This window comes from Eulemur rufifrons, chromosome 17 (genome assembly GCF_041146395.1).
Source record: "Eulemur rufifrons isolate Redbay chromosome 17, OSU_ERuf_1, whole genome shotgun sequence".
NCBI lineage: Eukaryota > Metazoa > Chordata > Mammalia > Primates > Lemuridae > Eulemur > Eulemur rufifrons.
The window spans coordinates 84,628,909-84,653,487 of NC_090999.1; the positions used below are offsets into that span (position 1 = coordinate 84,628,909).

The window sequence follows — 24,579 nt, forward strand, 5'->3', positions numbered from 1 at the left end:
CTATTATGTGCCCATAATAATTTAAAAAAATAAATAAAATCCCTGATTTAACCTAGAAGCAAAAAGCATACCAGTTTAAAAACTATGACTGTCCATAGTAAGTAAATTCATTAAAACCACAATGAAGTATGATCAAAATTATTCTCCATCTTTACTAAGGATGATGGAATTGTTCTACATTTTGATTGTGTAGTGGTTATGTGAAATGTGCATCTGTCAAAACATCAACTCTATATTTTAAATAAATTCATTTTATTTTACAGAAATTATACTTAAGTAAAGTCAATTTGAGATACCATTGGTCACCTATCCAATTGACAAAATATTCAAAAGCTTGACAACTTTGTTGGAAAGCTATTGGGAAATAGGCACTCTCATGATGTGTGCATGAATATGTAAAATGGTAGAAAATCAAAGGAAGGGATTTGACAATATTTAACAAAAGTACATATGTATTTTCCATATGATCCTACTTCTAGGAATTTACTCTGAAAAAACACCTCCACCAATATGAAACAACATATGCACAACAGTATTCAATGCAGTATTATTTGTCAGAGCAACTATTAGAAACTGTCTAAATGCATTTCTATGGAAACTGAATAAATTATAGTTCACCCATTTAATCGATATAAGAAATAAGGAAGCTTTAAAAAAGAATAAAGAAGATCTATGAACAGATATGGAATGATTACTAAGATAATACTATTAAGTGAAAAATAAAGCAACATGCAAAGGAATATATACAGTGTGATACTTCTGTATAAAAAAGTGGAAAGGATACTATGAAAAAATATATATGTATCTACTAGTTTTCTGGAAAATGCAATAAAGGGAGAATGAACAAAAAAACAATGACATTTATTACCTATAGAGGGTATGTGGAAATAAGAAAGAAGGGATATGAAACAGAGACGTCCCTGAGTATACTTTTCTGTAGTTTTTCTGATTTTTGTAGATGTGATCAAATTAAATATGTTGAGTTAGGGAGATTATCCTGGATTATATAGTTGGACCCAATCTAATCACAAGTCCTTAACATTTTTCCCAGAACAGCTGAGTCAGAGAGATGAGACTGAAAAAAGAAGAGAAAGCTTAAAAGGGAATCAACCCACCATTGCTGGCTTTGAAAATGGGTGAAGAGGACCACAAGAGAAGGAATGTGGACAACCTATAGAAGATAGGAACAGCCTTCTGCTGGCAGCCAGCAAGGAAACAGAGTTTGAGGGTTTATACTACCTGATTGCAAGTCTTACCATAAAGCTACAATAATCAAAGCAGTTGTGGTATTCCTATTAAAGACATAGATAAATGGAACAGAATAGAGAACCCAGAAATAGACTCACAAGTACATGTCCAAGACATTTTCAAAAAATGAAAGTATCTTAAAAAAGATAAGGTATTTTACTTTAGGATAGACTGGGTGACAGAGTTAATAGATTAACCTAAAACCAGTGATGAGAAAACTGACTCAAAATCATATTTCCTGCAGAGGTTCTTGTCAGGGCTCAGAAGCAGAACTCCAAAATGAAGGCCTCAGAAGCAGCCTCAGAAACAAAAGTCTTTCTCTAACCTACTGTCCTCCTATCACTCGGTCCCCGAGGTGAGTCACAGAAATTAGAATCCCTCTTCCTCAAGGTAGGTCATAAAAGCCAGACCCCTTTTCCCAAAAGCCAGCCATAAAACTTAAAATTATTCTGTGTAAAACCTGGCCATAAAAAAATTTATCTGACCTACCTTTTTGACTGTAGGTCTTAAGGCTCCCATTCCAGAGAAGGCTATGCCCCAAACCCAGAAGTAAGAAGTACATGCGCAGAGAAGTTAACAAGAATCTCGACAAAGAGGCTTTGCTGGGTTTCCCCACCTGGCCTAATAGCATTAGATAATACCCTGTTTGTTCAATTATATTTCATACTTTCTTGAACCTAAGCATAAAAATGGAAAATTTGCCCATATCTTTGGGTCTTCATTCTGAAGGCTCCTGTGTATACATGTTAAATAAATTTGTATGCCTCTTCTCCTATATTAATCATGAGCCTCGTGTCAGTGATTTTTCAGCAAACTTTTAGGGGGCCAAGGCCTTGGTCCCTACATTCTCAATGATAACGATTCTCAAAAATCAATATCACTATTCAAGTATTTATGTATTCACATATATTTTACATTCTCTCAGCATTTAACTATATTATAAAATATAATATGTGAATATAATTAAATTTATAATTATAATAAAGACTGTTAGCACTTCTAATACTAGTCAGTTTGTATATTTTCTCTAAGATTTTTACCCGTATTTTTTTGGTAGCCATGAGACAATCAACACCCTATGATTTCCCTCTAAATGACAAAATTCAAAACAGTCAAAAAAAGGTGGGGGTGGGGGGGTTCCAAATGCACATAAGTACACATATTATACCATAAACCATATAGCATAAACCATAAACATGCTTGATAATCTAGGAATTCACAAAGCATAATAAAAATAATGAAGCAGCATTAAAACAATCAAATTTGAGAAAAATCAGACAATATAGTTTCACAATCCCTCATCAGTTTCATTACTAACAAGTGAGTCTTTTTTACTGACAATCAAATTAAAACACAGAGACCAGAATGCCTCTGATGATTTTTTATCTTGGCTAAGTCACAACTTGCATATAGTTGAAGAAAATGTTATATACTGGTATACAATATATTACAATATATTATGTGGCCTTAAGGGAAGGAGATACATTATATCTAGCTAAGAAAGTATCTACTAAGTATTACCATGGGCTGCAGGTTATGTCAGAGACCTGTCAATAAAAATTAAAACAGTAATAATTAAATGTGTCCTAACTATCCATAAAGTAGATTATCTCCCCAGATCAAGAAATTAAAATGACTTAATTACAAATGTTTATTGCTAACCCAGGCTAAACTCAAAATTAAATCAGATGATTGACTGTAACCTTAAATTCTTTTAAATGATTCATACTTAATTCCTTTTTATTATTTATGGTTTTGCACAATTTCCCATTAAACATACTCTAAAGCTGGGCACAGTGGCTCACACCAGTAATCCTAGCACTTTGGGAGGTCAAAGTAGAAGGATTGCTTGAGGCCAGGAGTTCAAGACCAGCTTAGCAAGACCTGTCTCTACAAAAAATAGAATTAGTTGGACATGGTAATGCATGCCTGTAGTCCTAGCTGCTCAGGAGGCTGGGCCAAGAAGACCTCTTGAGGTTGCAGTGAGCTATGATTGTGCCACTGTACTCTAGCCTGAGAGACAGAGCAAGACATTGTCTCAAAAAAAAAAAAAAAAAAAAAAAAATTCTAATAATCTGTCTATATAATCACATAACAATACCTTTTCTCACCATATGTTATTTCAACATGTTACTGTACCTAGTGATCCTCTGAGAAACAAAATAATTTATGAAAGTATAATTATTTAAATTGATTATTTAAACTGAATAGTAGAGAGCAGCAAATGTGCTACTTGAAATATCAATGGGCTGGGCGCGGTGGCTCACGCCTGTAATCCTAGCACTCTGGGAGGCCGAGGTGGGCGGATCGTTTGAGCTCAGGAGTTCGAGACCAGCCTGAGCAAGAGTGAGACCCCCATCTCTACTAAAAATAGAAAGAAATTATATAGACAGCTAAATATATATATAGAAAAAATTAGCCAGGCATGGTGGCACATGCCTGTAGTCCCAGCTACTCGGGAGGCTGAGGCAGGAGGATTGCTTGAGCCCAGGAGTTTGAGGTTGCTGTGAGCTAGGCTGACGCCACGGCACTCACGCTAGCCTGGGCAACAGAGTGAGACTCTGTCTCAAAAAAAAAAAAGAAAAAAAAGAAATATCAATGAACAAATGTTCAAAGCCAAAAAGAAAAAAAAAGTCCCTTGTGTTAAATAGTAACTAAAACATAGCAGGAACTCAGTAAATATATATAGAATGAATGAACTATAACTAGGATATATCTGTGGGAATAAATAGCTAAAATTATAAGGCACACAAATATATAACTATAAGCCATTTATATTTTAAAATAGATCAAGGAATATATCATAATATCAAAGTATATATCTGGTAACAGTACTCAGATTTCTGTAAACCAAAGAATTATATTTTCAGGTGAGATGGCAACTTTACAGTTAAATTTACAGTTACATCCAAACATTTATTATAATTCTTCTTCAACATAATTATCTCAATGGGTCTTATTTACATTTAGAGAACATATATATATATACACACACACACACACACACACACACAAAGTTTCTGATCAATGTAGACAGTAAAAACAAGAAATGCACTTTCTTCCATCAAAATCACCCCTATAAACATCCATGTGGAAAAAGTAAGCCTGCTACTTTCTATGGTAATCATCATATTATTCACAGTAGACTTAATATTTACTGAAATAAGTCTATAGGAAATTTTTAGATATCTTCTACCATGTATACACAAATGATTGCCATATGAATCTTGAGACTTGGACCATATGCAAAGTTGTTAACGATACCAAAGGACCAGATGCTCTAAGTTTATGAATCATTAAAATGTTAATATCCTTTCATAACACATAAATAGGTTTTATATGACCACATGATCTTTTTATATATCTGACATTTATATTATATCCTTTGGGTATGTCTACACATTATATCACATCATAATCAAAACCAAGTTTTAATACTAACAAATCTGTGTTAACTTAGTCATTAAAAGTAATTTAAAATGATTAATTATAGGGAAAACAATACATCTTAAAACTCCACATTTTTCACCAAAAATTTGGTTAACATTCACAATGCTAAAAGTGGCAAAAACTTAAGTCAGTAGTCCTCCAACATAGTGACAACAATATTGCCTAAAAGGTTTTTCTTGGAAACAAATGAAATAAACATTAAACAGCTCTGAAAACTATAAATTGCTATATAAATGTTAAGCCTTATCAATGTTTTCATAAGTACAAAGAATATTGATAATATTTCTTATTCTAAAAAGACAAGGACAGAAATTATGAGAGAGAAATGGAGAATGTATACCATATTAACTAAGGAGCAATAAACAATCTCCTTTATATAGTGCTACTTGTTTTGCTTTGTGTTTCTTGAAATATCAGCTATAAACTATAACATAGTGGAAATACTAATCAGTGTTAAGGGATTGGAGGGATTCCAACTGCACACAGTGAAAATTCAATTATACTTGAGGCCAGCTTCAAAATACTTTGAGAATACAAGTATGATCTCGTCCCCAGAAACCTATTAGAATTTTCAAGGAGTATTAGGATCTCCAAATCTCTAGCTAACTATGTAAAGCAGATTCTTACCACCCACATCGGTTCTTTAAAAGCTCATTCAGTATTATAAACACTATATACTGTCATGAAGATGAAATCCTATTAAAAATAAAATTGAAGTTCCTGGAAATGTAAGAAAGTGTTATGATGTACAACAAAAAAGAAAAAATAAAATCTCTACCGTCTTTATCATCATCATAATCTTATCTACTTATATGTGTGAAATTCAATCAAAAGAAATGGAAGAGTTGAAGAGAAATAACAGCGGTCTCTAAAAAATACAACATTCCTATTAGAGAATTTTATATACATATTAGGATGAAATTATGCCACAAAGAATAAAGAATCAAAAGCTTTGTATTTCCTTATTTATAATCATAACCAACATCTGTTAATGCAAACCATAGTGTCTGTATTAAATTTAGGGTTACACCAAGAATTAGTGGTTTCATTAAAAAGACATTCAAAACAATAATCAGATACTGCTTTATACCATCATATTAGCAAAAATTAAAATGATGACATAATATCCAGGACTGCTGAGATTATAAGGCCACAGATAACTCTCATAAACTATTAGTAGAGACTGATCTGGCAGTATCCTTCAAGATAAAAAATATATATACCTTTTAACCCAAAATTCACCTCTAAGAATCTAATAAAAATACCCACATGTTCAAAAAGCTGATGCATTCAAGGATGTTCACTAAAATACGGCAGTCACACCCTAAGTGAACAGTTAAATGAATTATCACACTTGTGTACTATACTGACATAGAAAAATATCCATGATATAGTTTCAAACATAAAAAAACCAAGTTCCAGAATAATATGTATAAGTGTGGCACCATTTTTTATGTAATGTGTGCATGCACACACATACATTTATGTAGAAGAAATAAAACATTTTTTGTGTTTTTTTTAATCAGCTGACATTAAGGTTTCTGCCTGTGTTTAGGGTAATTCCTTAGATAAGAGACTGAATCAGAGATACCTAAATCTCTCCAGAATTTGGAAGTAGTGGCAAGTTGAAAAGCAAAAGAGATAGAAACAGGAGATAGAAGAAACAGACAATCAGAGAGAAAGAGAAAGAATATGGTAAGAAACAAGAACTGGGACCACGTGGAGAAAAAACAGGGTGATTAAACTGTTCACCTTGTTACAATCCTCCCCTCACCACTTTACCCAAACGTTCACTGAAGTCAACATTTACACACAAACGCTTTGTGAGAGTGATGCTGGGTCAATTGTAGGAAAGGAGCTATATTCTACATCTGAATAGGCAGGAAGTAGAGAATAGAGGACATTCCTGGGAAGTAAGTTTAATAGAGCAGGAACTCTGAGCAAGAGGTGACCATAACATTTTCCCAGGAAACTTCCACAGCATATTTGATAAGAGCTTGAGACAATTTTATTTAAATCTCAAAAGACAAAGCAAACTCTGCTAACAATTCCATATGTTTATGTAAGTATTTATGTACATTTGTGTGTATATAAGGGTACATATATGTAATACTAATGTATCTGTCTGTAAGCATGTTTTAAAAATAAAACATTACCTAATTTGATTTGTTAAAATAAATTTTCCCTTTAATTTCACATTGTAAATATTTGATGTTCTTTTCTCCAAAGAACTAGTAACTAATGGAATTTCTGATTTAGCTTTGAGAACACAAGCCCTCCCAAGTGGCAATTGGAGGAATTGCTAACTGGGAATTCAGAAAGGAATCTCAGAAAGATGAGAAGGGATGCCCCTGCTCTCTCTCCTGCAGCTGCAGAGGGCAGAACATTCTGAGCCAGAGGGCCTGTCCTGATAAGATATAGAACTGAAAGCATTCACAAGAATATCCTAAGTATAGTACAGAGGCTGTGTGTCAAGTTATAACTGTAATCATTCTGTTCTATATTCTATGATAAAACAGGTCCTACAAATGTTATTTGTAACAAAGGAGTCTCTAAAGCCATTTGGATTCAAAGAATCTGACTATGCCCTGTGACTCTAACCAGTATCTAAAAACCTCTGGTTTTTCAATTGGTTGCCTTGCTTGTTAAGTGATTGCCCTGGTAAGACTATTTTAACTGACATTTCTATTTCTGAAGATAAAAAGACTTGTAATATGGCTTTGGTAACCAGAAAAGCTGTAAAATTTTATCTTTGCCCAGCCTTCATGCATAAAGGTAAAATAAGCTAACTAATTGGTTAGATCCTTTATCTTAAAAATCATGCATATGAGGCCAGGTGCGATGGCTCATGCCTGTAATCCTAGCACTCTGGAAGGCCAAGGCAGAACCAGCCTAAGCAAGAGTGAGAGCCCCCATCTCTATTGAAAATAGAAATATTAGTCTCTACTAAAAATAGAAAAATTAGCCAGGCATGCTGCATGCCTGTAATCTCAGCTACTCAGGAGGCTGAGGCAAAGGATCACTTGAGCCCAGGAGTTTGAGGTTGCAGTGAGCTACGATGACACCACTGCCCTCTACCCAGGGCAACACAGCAAGATTCTGTCTCAAAAAAAAAAAAAAAAAAAAAAATCGTGTATATGAATTTAAAACTGATTACTTGGATTTCATCAAAATTAAGAAATTCTTCACTTCCATACAGATTGCTAAGAAGATGAAAAGACAAACTGGTAGAAAATATTTGCATATCACATATGTGATAAAAGACTTATATCCAGAATATGTAAAGAACTCTCAGACTCATTAATAAGAAAACAAAGAAGCTAATATATAAATGGGCAAAAGATTTGAATATACACTTCACCAAAGAAGACATATGGATTACAAATAAACAAATGAAAAGATGTTCAGCACCATTAGTCATTAGGCAAATGCAATTAAAACCACAATGAGGTATCTTTACACAACTATTAGAACAGGTAAAATTTAAAAGACCCAGCCTGAGCAAGAGCGAGACCCCATCTCTACTAAAAATAGAAAGAAATTATATGGACAGCTAAAATACATAGAAAAAATTAGCCGGGCATGGTGGTGCATGCCTGTAGTCCCAGCTACTCGGGAGGCTGAGACAAGAGGATTGCTTGAGCCCAGGAGTTTGAGGTTGCTGTGAGCTAGGCTGACGCCACGGTACTCACTGTAGCCTGGGCAACAGAGTGAGACTCTGTCTCAAAAAAAAAAAAAAAAAAGACTACCCATACCAAGTATTGGTGAGGATGAGAGGAAATTGGATCTCTCATAAACTACTAGGAGAAATGTAAAATAGTACAATCACTTGGGAAAACCATTTGTCCATTTCCTAAAAAGTTTAACATACACCTACTGTAAGAATCCAAGCATCCCACTCCCAGGTAATTAGTTTAGAAAAAGAAAGCATATAGCCACACAAAGACTTATACATGAATGTTCATAACCACTTCATTCGTAATAGCCAAAAACTGAAAACAACCCAAATGGTCATTAACAGATGTTCAGATAAACAAAGTGCAGTATATCCACACAATGGAATACTATTGAGCAATAAAAAAGGAATGAGCCCCTGATATACCCAACACAAATGAACTGCAGAATAATTATGCTAAATAAAAACCCATACAAAAAAGAGCATATAGTGTATGATGATATTTATATAAAATTCAAACTGACAGTAACACAAAGGAGATCACTGGATGCTTAAGGATGGGTAAGAGTGGGAGGAAAGGATTATAAGGGAGCTGGAGGGAATTTAGGGAGTGATGGACATGTTCATTATCTTTACCGTGGTAATGGTTTCACGGGTGCATACATATGTCAAAACTTGGCAAATTGTACACTTTAAACATGTAGTTTATTGCATGTGAGTTGAAAAATAAATTACAGTTTCCCAAAATAATACAAGGCAATGTTATACCAAATTTTTAACAGGCTTTATGAGAAGAAAACGTAGTATGTGAAGGAGTATTAGACATAGAAAGAGACGGAAAAATTACAATTATCATTTAAAAAAAAAAAAAAAAAAAAAAAAAAAACAAAGAAAATGAGACCGGGAATAATGATGGCAAATTAGGCTAACATCATAGTTTTACCCCAAAATTTTTCTGTTTACTTTTTGTTGTTGTTTTTTTTTTTTTTTTTTTTTGAAACAAAGTCTCACTCTGTTGCCCGGGCTAGAGTTAGTGCCGTGGCATCAGCCTAGCTCACAGAAACCTCAAACTCCTGGGCTCAAGTGATCCTACTGCCTCAGCCTCCCGGGTAGCTGGGACTACAGGCATGCACCACCATGCCCAGCTAATTTTTTCTATATATATATTTTAGTTGGCCAGATAATTTCTTTCTATTTTTTTAGTAGAGACGGGGTCTCGCTCTTGCTCAGGCTGGTCTCGAACTCCTGATCTTGAGCGATCCACCCGCCTCGGCCTCCCAGAGTGCTAGGATTACAGGCGTGAGCCACCGCGCCCGCCTTGTTTACTTTTTGTAAACAGAACTATATTCCCATAGAAACTGTGCTAGAAGTATTCCCATCCGATGGACTATGTGGTATATTACAACATCACTTTCTATGGATTCGAAAGTTTTTCTCCCCTCTCTTCAAATATAGTTGTTTTTGCCATTAACTTAGCTGACCCTAATCAGGAAATTCATTTAGTTGTACTGGGATTAATTTTCCTCAACATTTTTAAATGGTAAGGTTAGACCTATATTAGTCAGGATTCTCCACCACAGAAACAGAACCACTAGGATATTTATATATATGTATAGAAAACAATTTCTTATAAGGAATTGATTCAAATGATTACGGAGCCTGGCCAGTCTAAATTTGCAGTGTGGGCAGCAGGCTCAAGACCCAGGAAAGGGCCCGGCGCGGTGGCTCACTCCTGTAATCCTAGCACTCTGGGAGGCCGAGGCGGGTGGATCGCTCAAGGTCAGGAGTTCAAGACCAGCCTGAGCAAGAGTGAGACCCCGTCTCTACTAAAAATAGAAAGAAATTACCCGGCCAACTAAAAATATATATAGAAAAAATTAGCCGGGCGTGGTGGCGCATGCCTGTAGTCCCAACTACTCGGGAGGCTGAGGCAGTAGGATCGCTTAAGCCCAGGAGTTTGAGGTTGCTGTGAGCTAGGCTGACGCCACGGCACTCACTCTAGCCTGGGCAACAGAGTGAGACTCTGTCTCAAAAAAAAAAAAAAAAAAAAAAAGACCCAGGAGAGTCAGGCACAATGGCATGTGCCTGTAGTCTCAGCTACTCAGGAGTCAGAGGTGGGAGGATCATTTGATCCCAGGAGTTAGAGACCAGCCTGGGCCACACGGTGAGACCCTAGCCTTTAAAAAAAAAAAAAAAAAAAAGACCCAGGAGAGGCCAATGGTGCACATAGAGTCCACAGGCAAAAGTCTGCTAGAGAATTTTTCTCTTACTCAGGGGAAGGTTGCTCTTAATGTTCTATTCAGACCTTTGACTGGATGGAGCCCACTAACATTATGGAGAGCAATCTGCTTTACTCTAACAATAAAATGTTAATCTCATCTAAAAACACATTCAGAATAATGTTTAACCATATAGCTGGGAACCCAGTGGCTCAGTTAGATAAGACACATAAAATGAACCATCACAGGACCATATGAACTTGAAGATGCCTTCCAGCTCCAAAATTCTATAACTTCACGGTTATTAAAAATGAGCTCAGGAATCTGTGCCCAGGAATCTGTGCCCAGGAAGATGGAGTTGTTGTACTTTTCCCTGCTCATCCTGCTAAGTAAAACAAAAAACTCTGGATATTACATGTTAAAAAAAAAAAAAAAAAGAACAGGAAAAAACTGAAAAGTGAAGAGAAGAAAGAGTGGATAGGGGCCTCAGGATGCTCAGGACCAAGGAATGACATGAGGTGAGTTCCCTGGATTTTCATTTTGCCTCATATATGCCTGGCTTGGAGCTAAAGAAGCCAGCAATCTAGATAATCCAATAGGTATAAAAATAAAACCCCACTTCGTTGCATTTCTAGGGAGACTTGGGCTCAGAGAAATTAAGTGAGCCATCTAGTCAAAGAGCTAGGAATTAAGAAAACAGAATTCAAATCTAAATCTTCTGATGTCAAACCATGTCTCATATAGTCTAGTAGCTAAGCCAAATGACAAATGAGAGAAATGTAGCTGGAAGCACAAATGAATTGGGTAATTGTATGGATTGATAAGTGAATGAATAGATCTATACTTAAAAGAGGAAAAGTTCTAAACACAAACTAAACATACCAACGCTATCAATAAGATGCAAATCAATTTGAACCAAAATGAAAGTGGAGTCTTGGTGCTGATAACGAGAGTTTGTAAGCATAGTTCAGGGCTACAGTTACTAAGCGAAAGAAATTCTTAAAGGATTTTCAAATATTTCCCACTTTAGAATAGGAGCCAGAGACATGGCTGGTTAGGGAAGGGTGCAAGCACTCCAACTAGGAGTCCCTTGGGCAAGGGGGATTTCTGCCAGCAGACTACCTGTGGACGCGATCTGCAACTTGTCCACGGGTCTCCAGCCTGTTCCCTGCAGATTTTAAATTTACCAAGCCCCCACGATCATGTGAGACAATTCCTTAAAATCAATCCTCCCCTATATATATATACATATACATACACTACACACACACACACACATATATATAGGGGAAGATATATACACACACACATACCCACATACATAAAATAGTTCTGTCTCTCTGGAGACCCTTGACTACTACACTGAGTATGGTCTACAGAGTTTTGAAGTAAAAAGAATATTAAACTAAGAATTTTACACAAAGCCAAGTTACTTTTAACTTGTCACAGGAATAAAGATACTCTTAAGTATGTAAGAGTTCAAGAAGTGAGGCCAGCTGTGGAGGCTCATGCCTGTAATCCTAGCACTCTGGGAGGCCAAGGCAGGAAGATTGCTTGAACTCAGGAGTTCGAGACCAGCCTGAGCAACAGCAAGACTCCATCTATACCAAAAACAGAAAAATTAGCTAGGCGTGGTGGTGTGCACCTGTAGCCCTACTCCCAGCTACTCAGGAGGCTGAGGCAGCAGGATAGCATGAGCCCAGGAGTTTGAGGTTGCAGTGAGTTACAATGATGCCACAGCACTCTACCGCAGGTGACAGAGGAAGACACTGTCTCAAAAAAAAACAAACAAATAAAAAAACCTCTGTTCAAGAAGTATATCAAATTTACATATCTTCCTGAAGCCTATGTTAAAAATACAGTCTAGCTAACTAAAAAAAATGAAATAACCATAAGAAGTCATAAAAACTAGGAAACTATAGAAAAGAAGTACTACTAGTGAGCAATAAATTGATTTAAACATGATTTAAATAACTGTGATAAATATGATTATAAAACCAAATGTTAACTATTGTAATCTCTTAAAGAAAGCCATATAATATAAAAATAATTTAATGACTATAAACTTCAGAAAAACAATACAACCAACACAAACTTTTGGTTAGGCTGATAGTATAATTTTTTTTTTTCATTTTATAAGAAGGTAAAAAAGCAAAAGAGCATTAAAAATGTAAGTTAAACCAAATATATATTAAAAATAAATATGAATGAAATAAATTAACTGCTTACAGTTAATTCAATGTGATCTTGGTTGTTGTCTCTTTATATAGAAAGAATAAATATATTATTCTGTCAATTACATTTCTAAGTGCTAATATCTATAAATATTGTACTTGATCCATATGATCCTTTGCAGAAAAAAACTACAGCCTTTATATAAAGGCACTTTTCAAGATGATAGAAATGTTCTCTGTATCTTGATTACAATGGTGGTTACAGTTGTATACATTTGTCAAAATTCATCAAACTGTATATTTAAATGTAGAATTTATTGTATGAAATTATACCTCAGTAAAGCTAACATTTTTTAAAAAATAAAAAATGCAGAATTTATCTCAAACTATTCACAAATAGAGAAAAAAATACTCCTATGTTATGGTTATTCTACATATTTGTTTTTACATTTTTAGAAGTAATTAGAGCAAAAAAGAATACTTAACACAGCATTAAATAAAAAGCATTTTTCCAACAAATTAAAAGCATCCAATCTTTCTTTTCTTTAAAATGGCTGATTTTTTTTTTTCATGCTTCATATGATACCACAATACAAAATGGGTCTTTTCTGCCCTGGAATGAAAGGTCCTTTTGTGGAAATGTAAAACATTTATAACACCAAGTGTTCAGCATCCAAACTCTAGGAAGTTCCTGTGACCTACATTTTCATTGAGAGCAAAGAGAAATATATACACTGGTTTTCTAATCTACAGTTAAGCATTGAATTTTCAAAAAAAATAATAATAAAAATAACCGATTCAGCAAATGTCAAATAAAAAGAAAAAAATAAAATTGTCTTTTTTAAAAGCCCTAAGTATTTAAACACTTTAGTGGAAGTGGAACATTTAGTGCCAGACATGAATCACTCCTGAAAATATAAACTAAATTTAAAAGAACCTTCACACATTGATAATAAAACAAAGATCCAAATTGCACACAATATTTATTTACCTGGAGGTCTGGATGAACACATCTACGCAGGCTAGGCATTAGCTGTTCAGTCATTAGGTCTATCTATACAGTTAATAGGCCCTATATTACCGCATGTATCAGGGATCATCAGTTTCTCTCTCTTTCAAAGCCTCACTGGGGATCTTGTTAAAATGAAGATTCTGAGTAGTTCTGAGGTAGGACTTGAGAAACTACATTTCCAAGCTCCCAATGTTGCTGCTCCAGGGACCACAGTTTGAGAAGAAAGGCAGAGCACATCCTTTCACACTCTGCTACTGTGTATCTCTACCTGATTTATTACACTTCAGGAAAAAATGCCTTTAACTTACGGCACTAAATTAGACTAAATAATTTGTGGCATAAAATCGTAAGTTTAGGTTAATTTTAAAATAAAGTTCAATCAGGACTTTTTAAAATTACAATATTTTAGTGATCACATGGTATACTGGATTAAAATGCAGGAGACCCAGATTCTACTCCTAGTTCTCCCTTAACTGGCTGCAACGTTAGAAAGGTCATTTATTGCTGAGCTGTTGCTTCCTCATTTTTGAAATGCTGAGGATTTATTAGTTAATTTTTAAGATTCCTTCCAGTTCAAAAATTATATTATTACTTGCCAAGGGATTTGAGAATTTCTCCCAGTAAGAGGAGTTCACAGTTAAGAACTCAATAAAGAACGGATGGAAGTAGGGAGGCAGGCAATTCCATGGTGAGATCTCTGATAAATCCTTTTTAAATTATCCTTTTACAGATAGCAAGATCATACATAATTCCTATCATATCTTCTTCTATCACCCAGAATCATAGAAGCAAATGTTCTTCCAAGTTAACTCAAGTCCTATATGTAAATACTATCTACAACCTCAGAGATCAGCCTCATGGCCTGTGAGAAGTACACATCTCCCAACACGTGAGCCAGAAAGATTCAGGTGTAGATACATTCTGCCAACAAAATTATGAATGCAAAGATCATAAAAGCAAATCACTGATGTGTAGACCTTTGACATTCTGGATTTAACACTCAACTCTTCTGGCTACACCTCAAGGACAGAGATGTTTCATGACATAAAATTATTATTTTGCTGTGGTATTAATTTAAAGCATATTTACTGAAAGGTACGGTACAGAAGTCACTTAACGAACATTAACAGGCTATTTAGAATCTACATCTCCATGAGACTGTGTTAAAAAGTAAACCAACTCCCAATGTTGATGACAGAAATAAAGACAATTGAAGTTTTAGATAAAATAAGGATAATGATGAATTTGGTAATAGATCAGATATATAACATAAGCCAGTCCGTAATAGCTCTATGTGGACACAAGAAAAAGTTTTCATGAACATATCTGAGCCAATGAGTGTTCCCAACAGTGCTCTGCTTATCAAGTGAGAAATTAAGCTTCAGTATTATGTTTTAAAGGCAGCAGAGCAAAGATATACAAAGACACCATGGAAATATGTTTATGAAGAAAGCCAGGGGCCTCTTCAAACATTTCCACATTCACCTTGGATTTATTCCTACAAATGTCCAGGGTCTCTTGTGTAAAAGTCCCCTGAAGGAAGAGAGTCACTGCCAAATGGTCTGGATATATTCGAATTCCAGATTAAAAGGAGGCCAAGTTAATGCATTTGCACTACAATTCTCTCATTCCTCAATTATGTAAGTATGAAGTCCACATATGGTTACCTGCTTATTAGGAGAAAAAAACTATATTTCTTCTACAAAGAACTCTGGACTTTAATTCTGATTTTTGTTTCTTTTCTGCCATTTTCCTTTCATGCATCTGGAGAAAAATTTTTATACTATTACAGAAACTGAATGGATGAACTAAACTAAGAGCAATAACTAAGACAATTCTATGCAAAAGGAGGGTGGGAGGGTGGGGAGGTTAGGGATAAATACTTACCTGCTGGTTACAAGGAACACTATTCTGGTGACAGGCAAACCAAAAATCGTGACTTAAGCATCATACAAGGTATCAGTGTAACAAAAACATTTGTACTCCGTTAATATTTTGAAATTTAAAAAAAAGTTAAATCTAAAGAAGCTATTTTATGTAAATATCCTCAACTGAAGTTTTCCATTTAGGAGCATTATACTGTTGTGTTTAAGACTACATGCTTTATCTCTAAATAAGATGGGTTCAAATTGCAGCTATGTTGTGAAATAGTTACATGATCTAAAGCAAGTTATTTCACATCTCTGTGCCTTGGTTTCCTCATCTGTTAGCTAACATAACAATACTTATTGCCTCATGGGATTTGGAGAAACATTAAATGAACTGATAACATGCAAATCTTTTGGAATTGTGACTAGCACATTCAAAGTACTCAATGCATTAGCTATTTTTTAGAATTGTTTCATATATTTGAGTCTCATCTAAAAACTATGTCTGCATTATGGTTATAGGAAATGAAAACTAGAAAGAATTTGAGATTAAAACCTCAGAAGTCAGGGTTCCATTGTTATTCTTCACTAAGTGCATGGCTTGTATGCACCTAACAACAAAGCAGATAAATCCGTAACTCAAAAACTATTGGGAATGCAAGGATAACATCATTAAAAATACATAAGAGCTGAAGGTTTTCAAAAACCTTTTCAGTAGCAAATAGCCAAGGTATACCAAAAATAAATGCATGAAGAAAAATGCAATTACAAACTTAAAAACAATAATGTAGGCCAGGCGTGGTGGCTCACACCTGTAATCCTAGCTCTCTGGGAGGCCAAGGAGGGAAGATCACTTGAAGTCAGGAGTTCAAGACCAACCTGAGCAAGAGTGAGAGCAAGACCCCAACTCTACAAAAAATAGAAAAATCAGCTGGGCATGGTGGCATTTGTGTGTAGTCCCAGCTACTCAGGATGCTGAGGCAGGAAAATCTCTCGAGCCCAAGAGTTTGAGGTTGGAGTGAGCTATGATGACACTACTGCACTCTAGCGGGGCAACAGCACAAGACCCTGTCATTCATTCATACATACATACATACATACATACATAATGAAAATTCTTACATCCCTAAATAGAGAATGTACATTTTTTTATATTCATAGAACAGGAACAAAAATCTACCATGAATTTATCCACACAGAAATCATAAGCTTATTCAAAACGTTGCAGCCAATGTTCTTTTATCACAATTCCACAAAGTCAGAAATAAAAATAAAACAGTAACCACAATGAGAATTAAGAATTCACTGATAATCTATGGATAGAAAGAAAGCAAAACAAATTATATTAATGTCATCAATGTAAGAACACTTCAACCCAAAATAATGGAATACAATGTGTGGAATAAAAATAAAACTCCAAGCCTTTGACAGACTGAACTGAACCCTCTTGTCCAAGGAGACCCCAGAAAAACTTTAAAGATTAAGTTTCCAGCAATGAGAGGATAGGAGGTCAGTCACACTTCAGTATACCTCCTTTCTCACTAACCATTACCAGACTTTTCTCCTATGAGTTAAAAAGAAACAAGCCCTGGAAAACAAAGAACCAAAGATTCCTCCACTGACTTCAACTTCAACTAATAGCCGACACTGCAGCCAGACTCCCCACCCTCTTCCTGGTTTTGACACGACAGCTGACCAGTTTCACAACACATTCCTTCCTGATAAATGACCACTGACCACAGACTTGTTCTGGCTGGTTTACAGAGGCTACGCACAAAGCACCTTTGTGTCCTAAATTTCATCTTTTGACACATAGACTCTAATTTTACCGTATTTTAATGTTAAGTCTCCATCCCAAAGTGAACATAGGATGTATTTAACATGCATGTTTGCTTACCACACATTTAGGTGACCCTCTTTCATGAATAGTCATAGCCTCCTATAACCTGTTAAATATATATGGTTTAGCCAACTATTTGCATAAAACTCCTGTCCCACCCTTCCACCCTCCCTCCCTCGAAGTGCCTGTTTTCAGTCTCAGCTGAAGGCTCCACTCCCCAGTTTGCATGTTGCAATCCATAAAAAATAAAGTTCTCCTTTCCAAATTTATAGACTTTTTAATTTTAAGTCAACCAATGAAAGTTATACTAAGAAGGAATACTGCAGCAATCCTTCTCTTTAGTATTCAAGAGGGAACTCAGTAATCTTTAATAAAGAAATATAGTGCTTGTCTTAGCTTGGGCTGTCATAACAAAACATCATAAACTAAGTGGCTTAAACAACAGACATGCATTTCTCACAGTTCTAGACCTGGGAAGTCTGAGATCAGGGTAACAGCAGTTCAGTGTCCTGGTAAGAACTCTCTTCCTGGCTTTCAGATAGAAATCTTCTTGCTGTGTCCTCCCAAGGCAGAAAGAGAGAAAGAAATCTCTCACCCGGTCCTAAGGGCACTAATTCCATCATGAGGGCTCCACCCTCATGATCTAATTACCTGCCAAAGGTCCCACCTCCAGATAGCACTACATTGGAAGTTAGGGCTCTAATATATGAAAGGGACGGAAGGGAACAAAATTCAGGCCATAGCAGTACTCTTAACATAAATCTTATAAAATTAGAAAAGGAACATAAGAAAATAAGCTGAAAAAAGTGAAAGAAGAAAATGATCAAGAAAAAAACCTTCCTTAACTTAATGAAATAAATAAAAATAAAGTATGATAGCCATTACAAACAATCTGAAAGCTTATATTAATACTTTTAAAAGCTCAATAGAGAAACCTCTTTTGGTGGCTGGGCACAGTGGCTCACACCTATGATCCTAACACTCTGGGAGGCCAGGACAGGAGGATTACTTGAGCTCAGGAGTTCCAGACCAGCCTGAGCAAGAGCAAGACCCCATCTCTACAAAAAGCATAAAATTTAGCTGGGTGTCATGGTGTACACCTATAGTCCCAGCTACTTAGGAGGCTGAGGCAGGAGGATCGCTGGAGCCCAGGACTTTGAGGCTGAAGTGACTTATGATGACACCACTGCACCACTCTAGCTCAGGCATGACAGTGAGACTCTGTCTCAAAAAAAAAAAAAAAAAAAAAAAAAAACCACAAAAGCTTTAAGAAAAAAACGGGAAACTTCTTTTGAATCTATGTATGAAAAAAGTTTTTGTGTCTCTACATCCGTGCATATGATTAGAAATGAGAAAGAACACATTTAGGAGAAATTACAATAATTATTTAAGAATATATGTAAGTATACAGCAACCAATCTGCTAACTTAGAGGAAAGAGATAATTCCCTAGAAAAATAAGTTATTAAAGACTGATCTAAAAAGAAGAAGAAAGCGTGAATAATCTCCACAGAAGAGTTTGAAAGGATTTAAAAGCCACCATTTTTAAAGAGACCAGGACCAGGTAGTTTCATCAATGAGTTCCATCCAATCTTTAAGGGGCAAGGAATTCCAATGTAATCCAGGCCATAGAAAAATATTAAAATCTCTCCAATTTATTTTGTGAAGTTAACATTACCTTAGTACCCAAGCCTGATAACAAAAGTACAAAAATACATAATTCAATGCCATTAAATCAATTATAACTTTCAACAATATATCAAAAAATTTTGATAGTCTACTCAGCAGAGTGCGTGCCAGGAACACAAGAATGGTTCAGTATTAGGAAATATATCTTCATAATTAATTACATCAAAAAATTGAAGAATAAACCATATAATTATAATAATGGATGACAAAAAGTATTTCATGAAAATTTGGTCATTCTTAGTAAGAAATAGGTATGGTAATTTAGTAACCAAATAAAAGTATTTAAATATAATAACACTTCTTAACAAAAACCATTTAACTTCTCAGTTTAAGTGTCTGAGAGACTCTTAATATAGCCAAATGCCTAAACTACAGTGAAGTTTGGCAGTAGGAATTGAGACAGGATGACAAATTTGAAATTTTCTACATATATATAAATATAAATATTCAAACACACACAAGCATATACATACCTATGTATATAATATTCACACATATAAACACCACCAAATTATATATAAAAAAATGCATATTCTTTCACAGAAAACATATACAATATACATAATTAGAGATTTGCATTCATTCTCTGTTAAAATACTAGTTTACCTGTTTGGGAAGTCGGAACAAGGAATTCTTATAGAAAATGTCCTTAGCCTGGCTCCATGTACCATCAATGATGATGATTGTGGAAGGGTAAACAGGAGAATCTAATATAAATTCTTCCAAATTAGCCGCGTCAGCCCCTGGATATAATATTAATGTACCAGACTTCCGGCAAACAGTTGAAAGTTCAGGATCTCTAAAAAAATTTTTTTAAAATATATCTTATTAGCTTGTGAAAAAAAAACATTTTATTATGCTTATTAAATTTCCTAATTAAAGTTCCCCTATATCTAGTCATTTGTCCAATCAAACAGAGGTATTAATTAGTTCATAAAGTATGAATTAAAACATTCAAAATTGTGTGTACTCTTTACTTATTCATTAGCCACAATTTTGCCACTCTCCTCTAGGCTTCCCAGTCTTCACGATTCTTCTCCATTAAAGCTTTTCTATCCAACTGTCAGTGATATAACTTAAACCTCCCAAAGAAGTCTTCCTTTTCTGACTATTGCTTTATCTGAAATTTGATCTACTTTATCACAGCAAACAACTGGCACAAACAATTCTACCACAAACAATCCCAGGACAATCCCAGTAGCAACAGAACCATAAGGAGAAGTTATGTAACATAGCTTATTGGCAAACCAGATTCTTAAATTCACCTTATATTATCTATTGAAAAAAATTCCAAGTATTTTTCCCCAGAATATGCTTCTTTGACATATGCCATCTTTGAGATGGCTGTTCAGAGGGCCTGCAAACAGAAGTAGCCCTGCAAAGCTGCCTTTTGTGGGAAAGCCTTGCATCTGCAGAGAATATCTGCATTAATACAGCCAGGCTTTCCCTGAGGGCCTTCCCCTGTCCAGATCTAGGAAAGATTAATTGAGAGTCTGACACTGTAAAGATCTGAAAGAAACATTAACCATCTATTCCCTCTGAGAGCTGCTACCTAAGAGATTTCATCTGCATAACGAGATCACCCTCGCTAGCCAGGCCTCCTCTTCACCCCCTCCCATAACTATTTTGGCACCATAGCCTACTAGGCCACACTCCAAGTCCCATTCGTTCTGGAAACTCAAGATGGTATAAAAGCATCAATCATCTGGCCATTTCTTTGAGTTCTTCTATTTTGTAAGACTCTCATGGATGTTAACATATTTGTATACTTTTCCTCCTATTAATCTGTCTAGCAAACCTTCAGAGGGCAACGGGGAAGTTTTCCCTTGGCCCCCACATCATCCAGTTCAGTTACAGGGTTAACTAACTCAATATTCTTTCAAAAATACATGTCAAAACATTTTGGCAGTAGAGATGTAACAATTAATAAGATAGTCTCTGCTCGCAAGCAAAAAAAAAAAAAATTCTCTTGAAGGGTAAAGAGATAAGTAAAAGTCAATTAAAGACAATGTGATAATTTAGACTTCCAATTTCAGCTCAAACATGCAAAGAGCTTGTAAGTCATCAAGCTCATCCTCTCAAGAAAAATGATAACAAACTGAAAACCAACAACTTTTCTTCCATCCATCAAAGAATTGAGGCCACAGGGCAAACACTCCAAAAATTAGAGAGACAAGGCAAAAACAGAGAATCAAAGCCAAAGCAGTTCACAGGGGAGTAGAAACCACTAAAGCTAGTAACTGGTAGGAACATTTGAACAGTCATTGACAAATTACTGAAGGCTGAGTGTGGACTAGCTCGAGAGTTAAAATTCCCGGGGGCCCAGTCTTGGCAGGGAGGGCCCCTACTTTCCTGGGTTTTACATCCAAGACCTCCATTAAGTTCTCATAATGAAGGTCTGAGAAAAATCCTGTTGTGCTTTAAGGGAAGGAAAGGTGAAAAGTAATCAATGTTCTCCAAAACAAAGGCCTTCTCTCAAGGAAAACTACTTTACCAGAGCTTTTTTCCACCTATTATTTGGCCATAAAAAGAAATCAAGTATTACATATTACAACATTCATGAACCTTGAAAATATTATGCTATCTGAAAGAAGCCAATCACGAAAATCCACATATAGTATTCCACATATATGAAATTACTGCACATGTATGAAATAGTAGATATCAAATAAGCAAATCTATAGAGACAGAAAGTAGACTAATGTTTGCTTAGGGCTGGGAAAGGGCAGGGAGATGGCGAGGAGAGAGGGGATAAGGGATGGATGATAGCTAAAGGTACAGGGTTTCTTTTTGAGGTAATGAAATGTCCTAAAATTGGTGATGGTTGCAAATATCTTTGAATACGTTAAAAATCCTTAACTTGTCATTTTAAATTCGTAAATTAAATGCTGTGTGAATTATATCTCAATAAAGCTGTTTCAAAAAAAGAAAAGGGAAAGAGGAAGGTACACCATGATAACATTAATCAACAGATAACTGTAGTAGCTATATTAATTACAGACAAAGCTGACTTCAGAAGAAGGAAAATTATCAGGATAAAGGAGCATAACATAATGAGAAAGGAGTCAATTCTCCAAGAAGACATAATCTTTAACATGTATGTGCTTAAAAACTCAGTGTCAAAATATGTGAGGCAAAAACTGATAGAAATTAAAGAAGAAATAGACAAATCCAGTAGTACAGTTAGAGACTTCAACACAACTGTCAGTAATTGGTAGATCAAGCAGGCAAAAAATCAATAAGGATATATTAGCCTGAACAGTACTATCAGTCAACTTGACCTAATTGATATTTATAGAATATTCCATCTCCCAAGTTCACAAGCAACATTCACCAAGATAGACCACATTCTGGGCCATAAAACATATCTTCACAAGTTTAAAGGAATAGAAATCACACAAAACATGCTCTCTCAGACTACAATGGAATTAAATTAGAACTCAATAACAGAAACATAGATAGAAAATTCCAAAAGATTTACAAATTGAACAACACACTTCTAAATAAACCATGAGTCAAAAAAAAACTCTCAAAGAAATTTAAAAATATTTTGAACTAAATGAAAATGAAAATACAACTTATCAAAATTTGAGAGATAGGGGAATAGAGGTGGAAAAAAAAAAATCTGAGGGATGCAGCAAAAGCAATGCTTAGAGGGACATTGATAGCATTAAAATGCACATATCAGAAAAGAAGAAAGACCTAAAATCAACAGCCTAAGCTTCCTCCAAAAAAAAAAAAACTAGAGAAAAAAGAACAATTTAAGCCTAAAGCAAGCAGAATAAAAAGAAATTGTAAAACTTAAGATGGAAATCAATGAAGTTCAAAACAGGAAAATAATAGAGAAAATCAATGAAACCAAAAGCTAATTGTTATAGAATGAACTGTGCCCCCCCCCCAAAAAAATTCATATATTGACATCCTAACCCTTAGTACCTCAGAATATGACTGTATTTAGAGATAGATAAATCACCTATAAGGAGGCAATTAAGTTAATATGAAGCCCTTAGGGTGGGCTCTAATCTGACTGGTATAATCATAAGAAGAGGAAATTTGGACATACAAAAGAGACACCAGGGGCACATCTGCACAGAGGGGCAACCAAGTGAAGAGGCAGTGAGAGGGCAGCCACCTGCAAGCCAAGGAGAAAGTCCTCAGGAGAGACTGAACCTGCTGACATTTTGATCTTGTACTTCTAAACTCCAGAACTGTGGAAAAATAAATTTCTCTTTGGCTACCCAGTCTGTGGTATTTTATTATGGCAGTCTTAGAAAATTAATACACTGGTTCTTTGAAAAGATCAATTAAATATATAAAACTCCAGTCAGGATAATCAAGAAAAAAAAAGAGAAGACATAATTAGCAATATCAGAAATGATACAAGGATGGTCACTACTGATCCTATAGACATTAAAAGAATAATAAAAGAATACTACAAAAAATTCATTGCCCACAAATTTCATAATTTGGATGAAATTAACTAATTCCTTAAAAGACATAAACTACCAAAATTCACACAAGGAGAATTAGGAAAACTGAAAAGCCCTATATCTATTAAAGAAATTGAATCAATAATTAATAATCTTCAAAAAAATCTTCACCAGCCCCAAATGATTTCACCAGTAAATTCTCTCAAGCATTTAAGAAGAAATCAATTTTCTATAATCTCTTCCAGATAATAAAAACAGAGAGAACATTTCCTAATTCATTCTATAAAGCCAGCATTACCCTAATGTCAAAACCAAATAAAGACATTACAAGAAAAAAAAAAAAACACAGACCAAGACCTCTCATGAATATAGATGCAAAAATCCTCAATAAAATATGAGTAAATTAAATTCAATGATTTATAAGGAGAATTATTAATATCTACCACAACCAAACAAGATTTATAATGGGTATGGAAGGCTGGTTTAACATTTAAAATCAATAAATGTAATCAACCACATGAATGGACTAAAGAAGAAAAATCAAAGGACTATATTATATTAATTGAGAAGAAAATACATTTGACAAAATCCAACATCCATTCCTAATAAAAACTCTCAGCAAACTTAGAGGGGGAACTTCCTCAATTTTATAAAGAACATCTGCAAAATATCTATAGCTAGCATTATACATAACAGTTCCCTTAGTCTGGGAACAAGACAAAGATATCCTCTTTCACCACTGCTATTCAACCCCTTGCTACTGCAACAAGACAAGAAAAGGGAACAATAGATTTGCAAACTGAAAAGGAAGAAATAAAACTAACTCTATTATCAGATAACCTTAACATCTGTGTAGAAAATTCCAAGGAATTAACTAAAAAATAACTCTAAGAACTAATAAGTGAGTATAGCAAGATCACAAGATACAAGGTTAATACACAAGGCAATTGCTTTCCCACATACTAGCAATGCAC

General features: G+C 35.0%; 1 protein-coding gene across 1 annotated transcript in view; it reads right to left on the reverse strand.

The window, feature by feature from the left end:
- DTWD2 (DTW domain containing 2) overlaps positions 1-24,579 on the reverse strand; it is an 84,924-nt gene that overhangs the window by 26,030 nt on the left and 34,315 nt on the right. Inside the window, exon 4 of the mRNA XM_069492571.1 lies at positions 19,782-19,974. Coding sequence (XP_069348672.1) covers positions 19,782-19,974 — 193 coding nt within the window. The remainder of the gene's footprint in view (positions 1-19,781; positions 19,975-24,579) is intronic.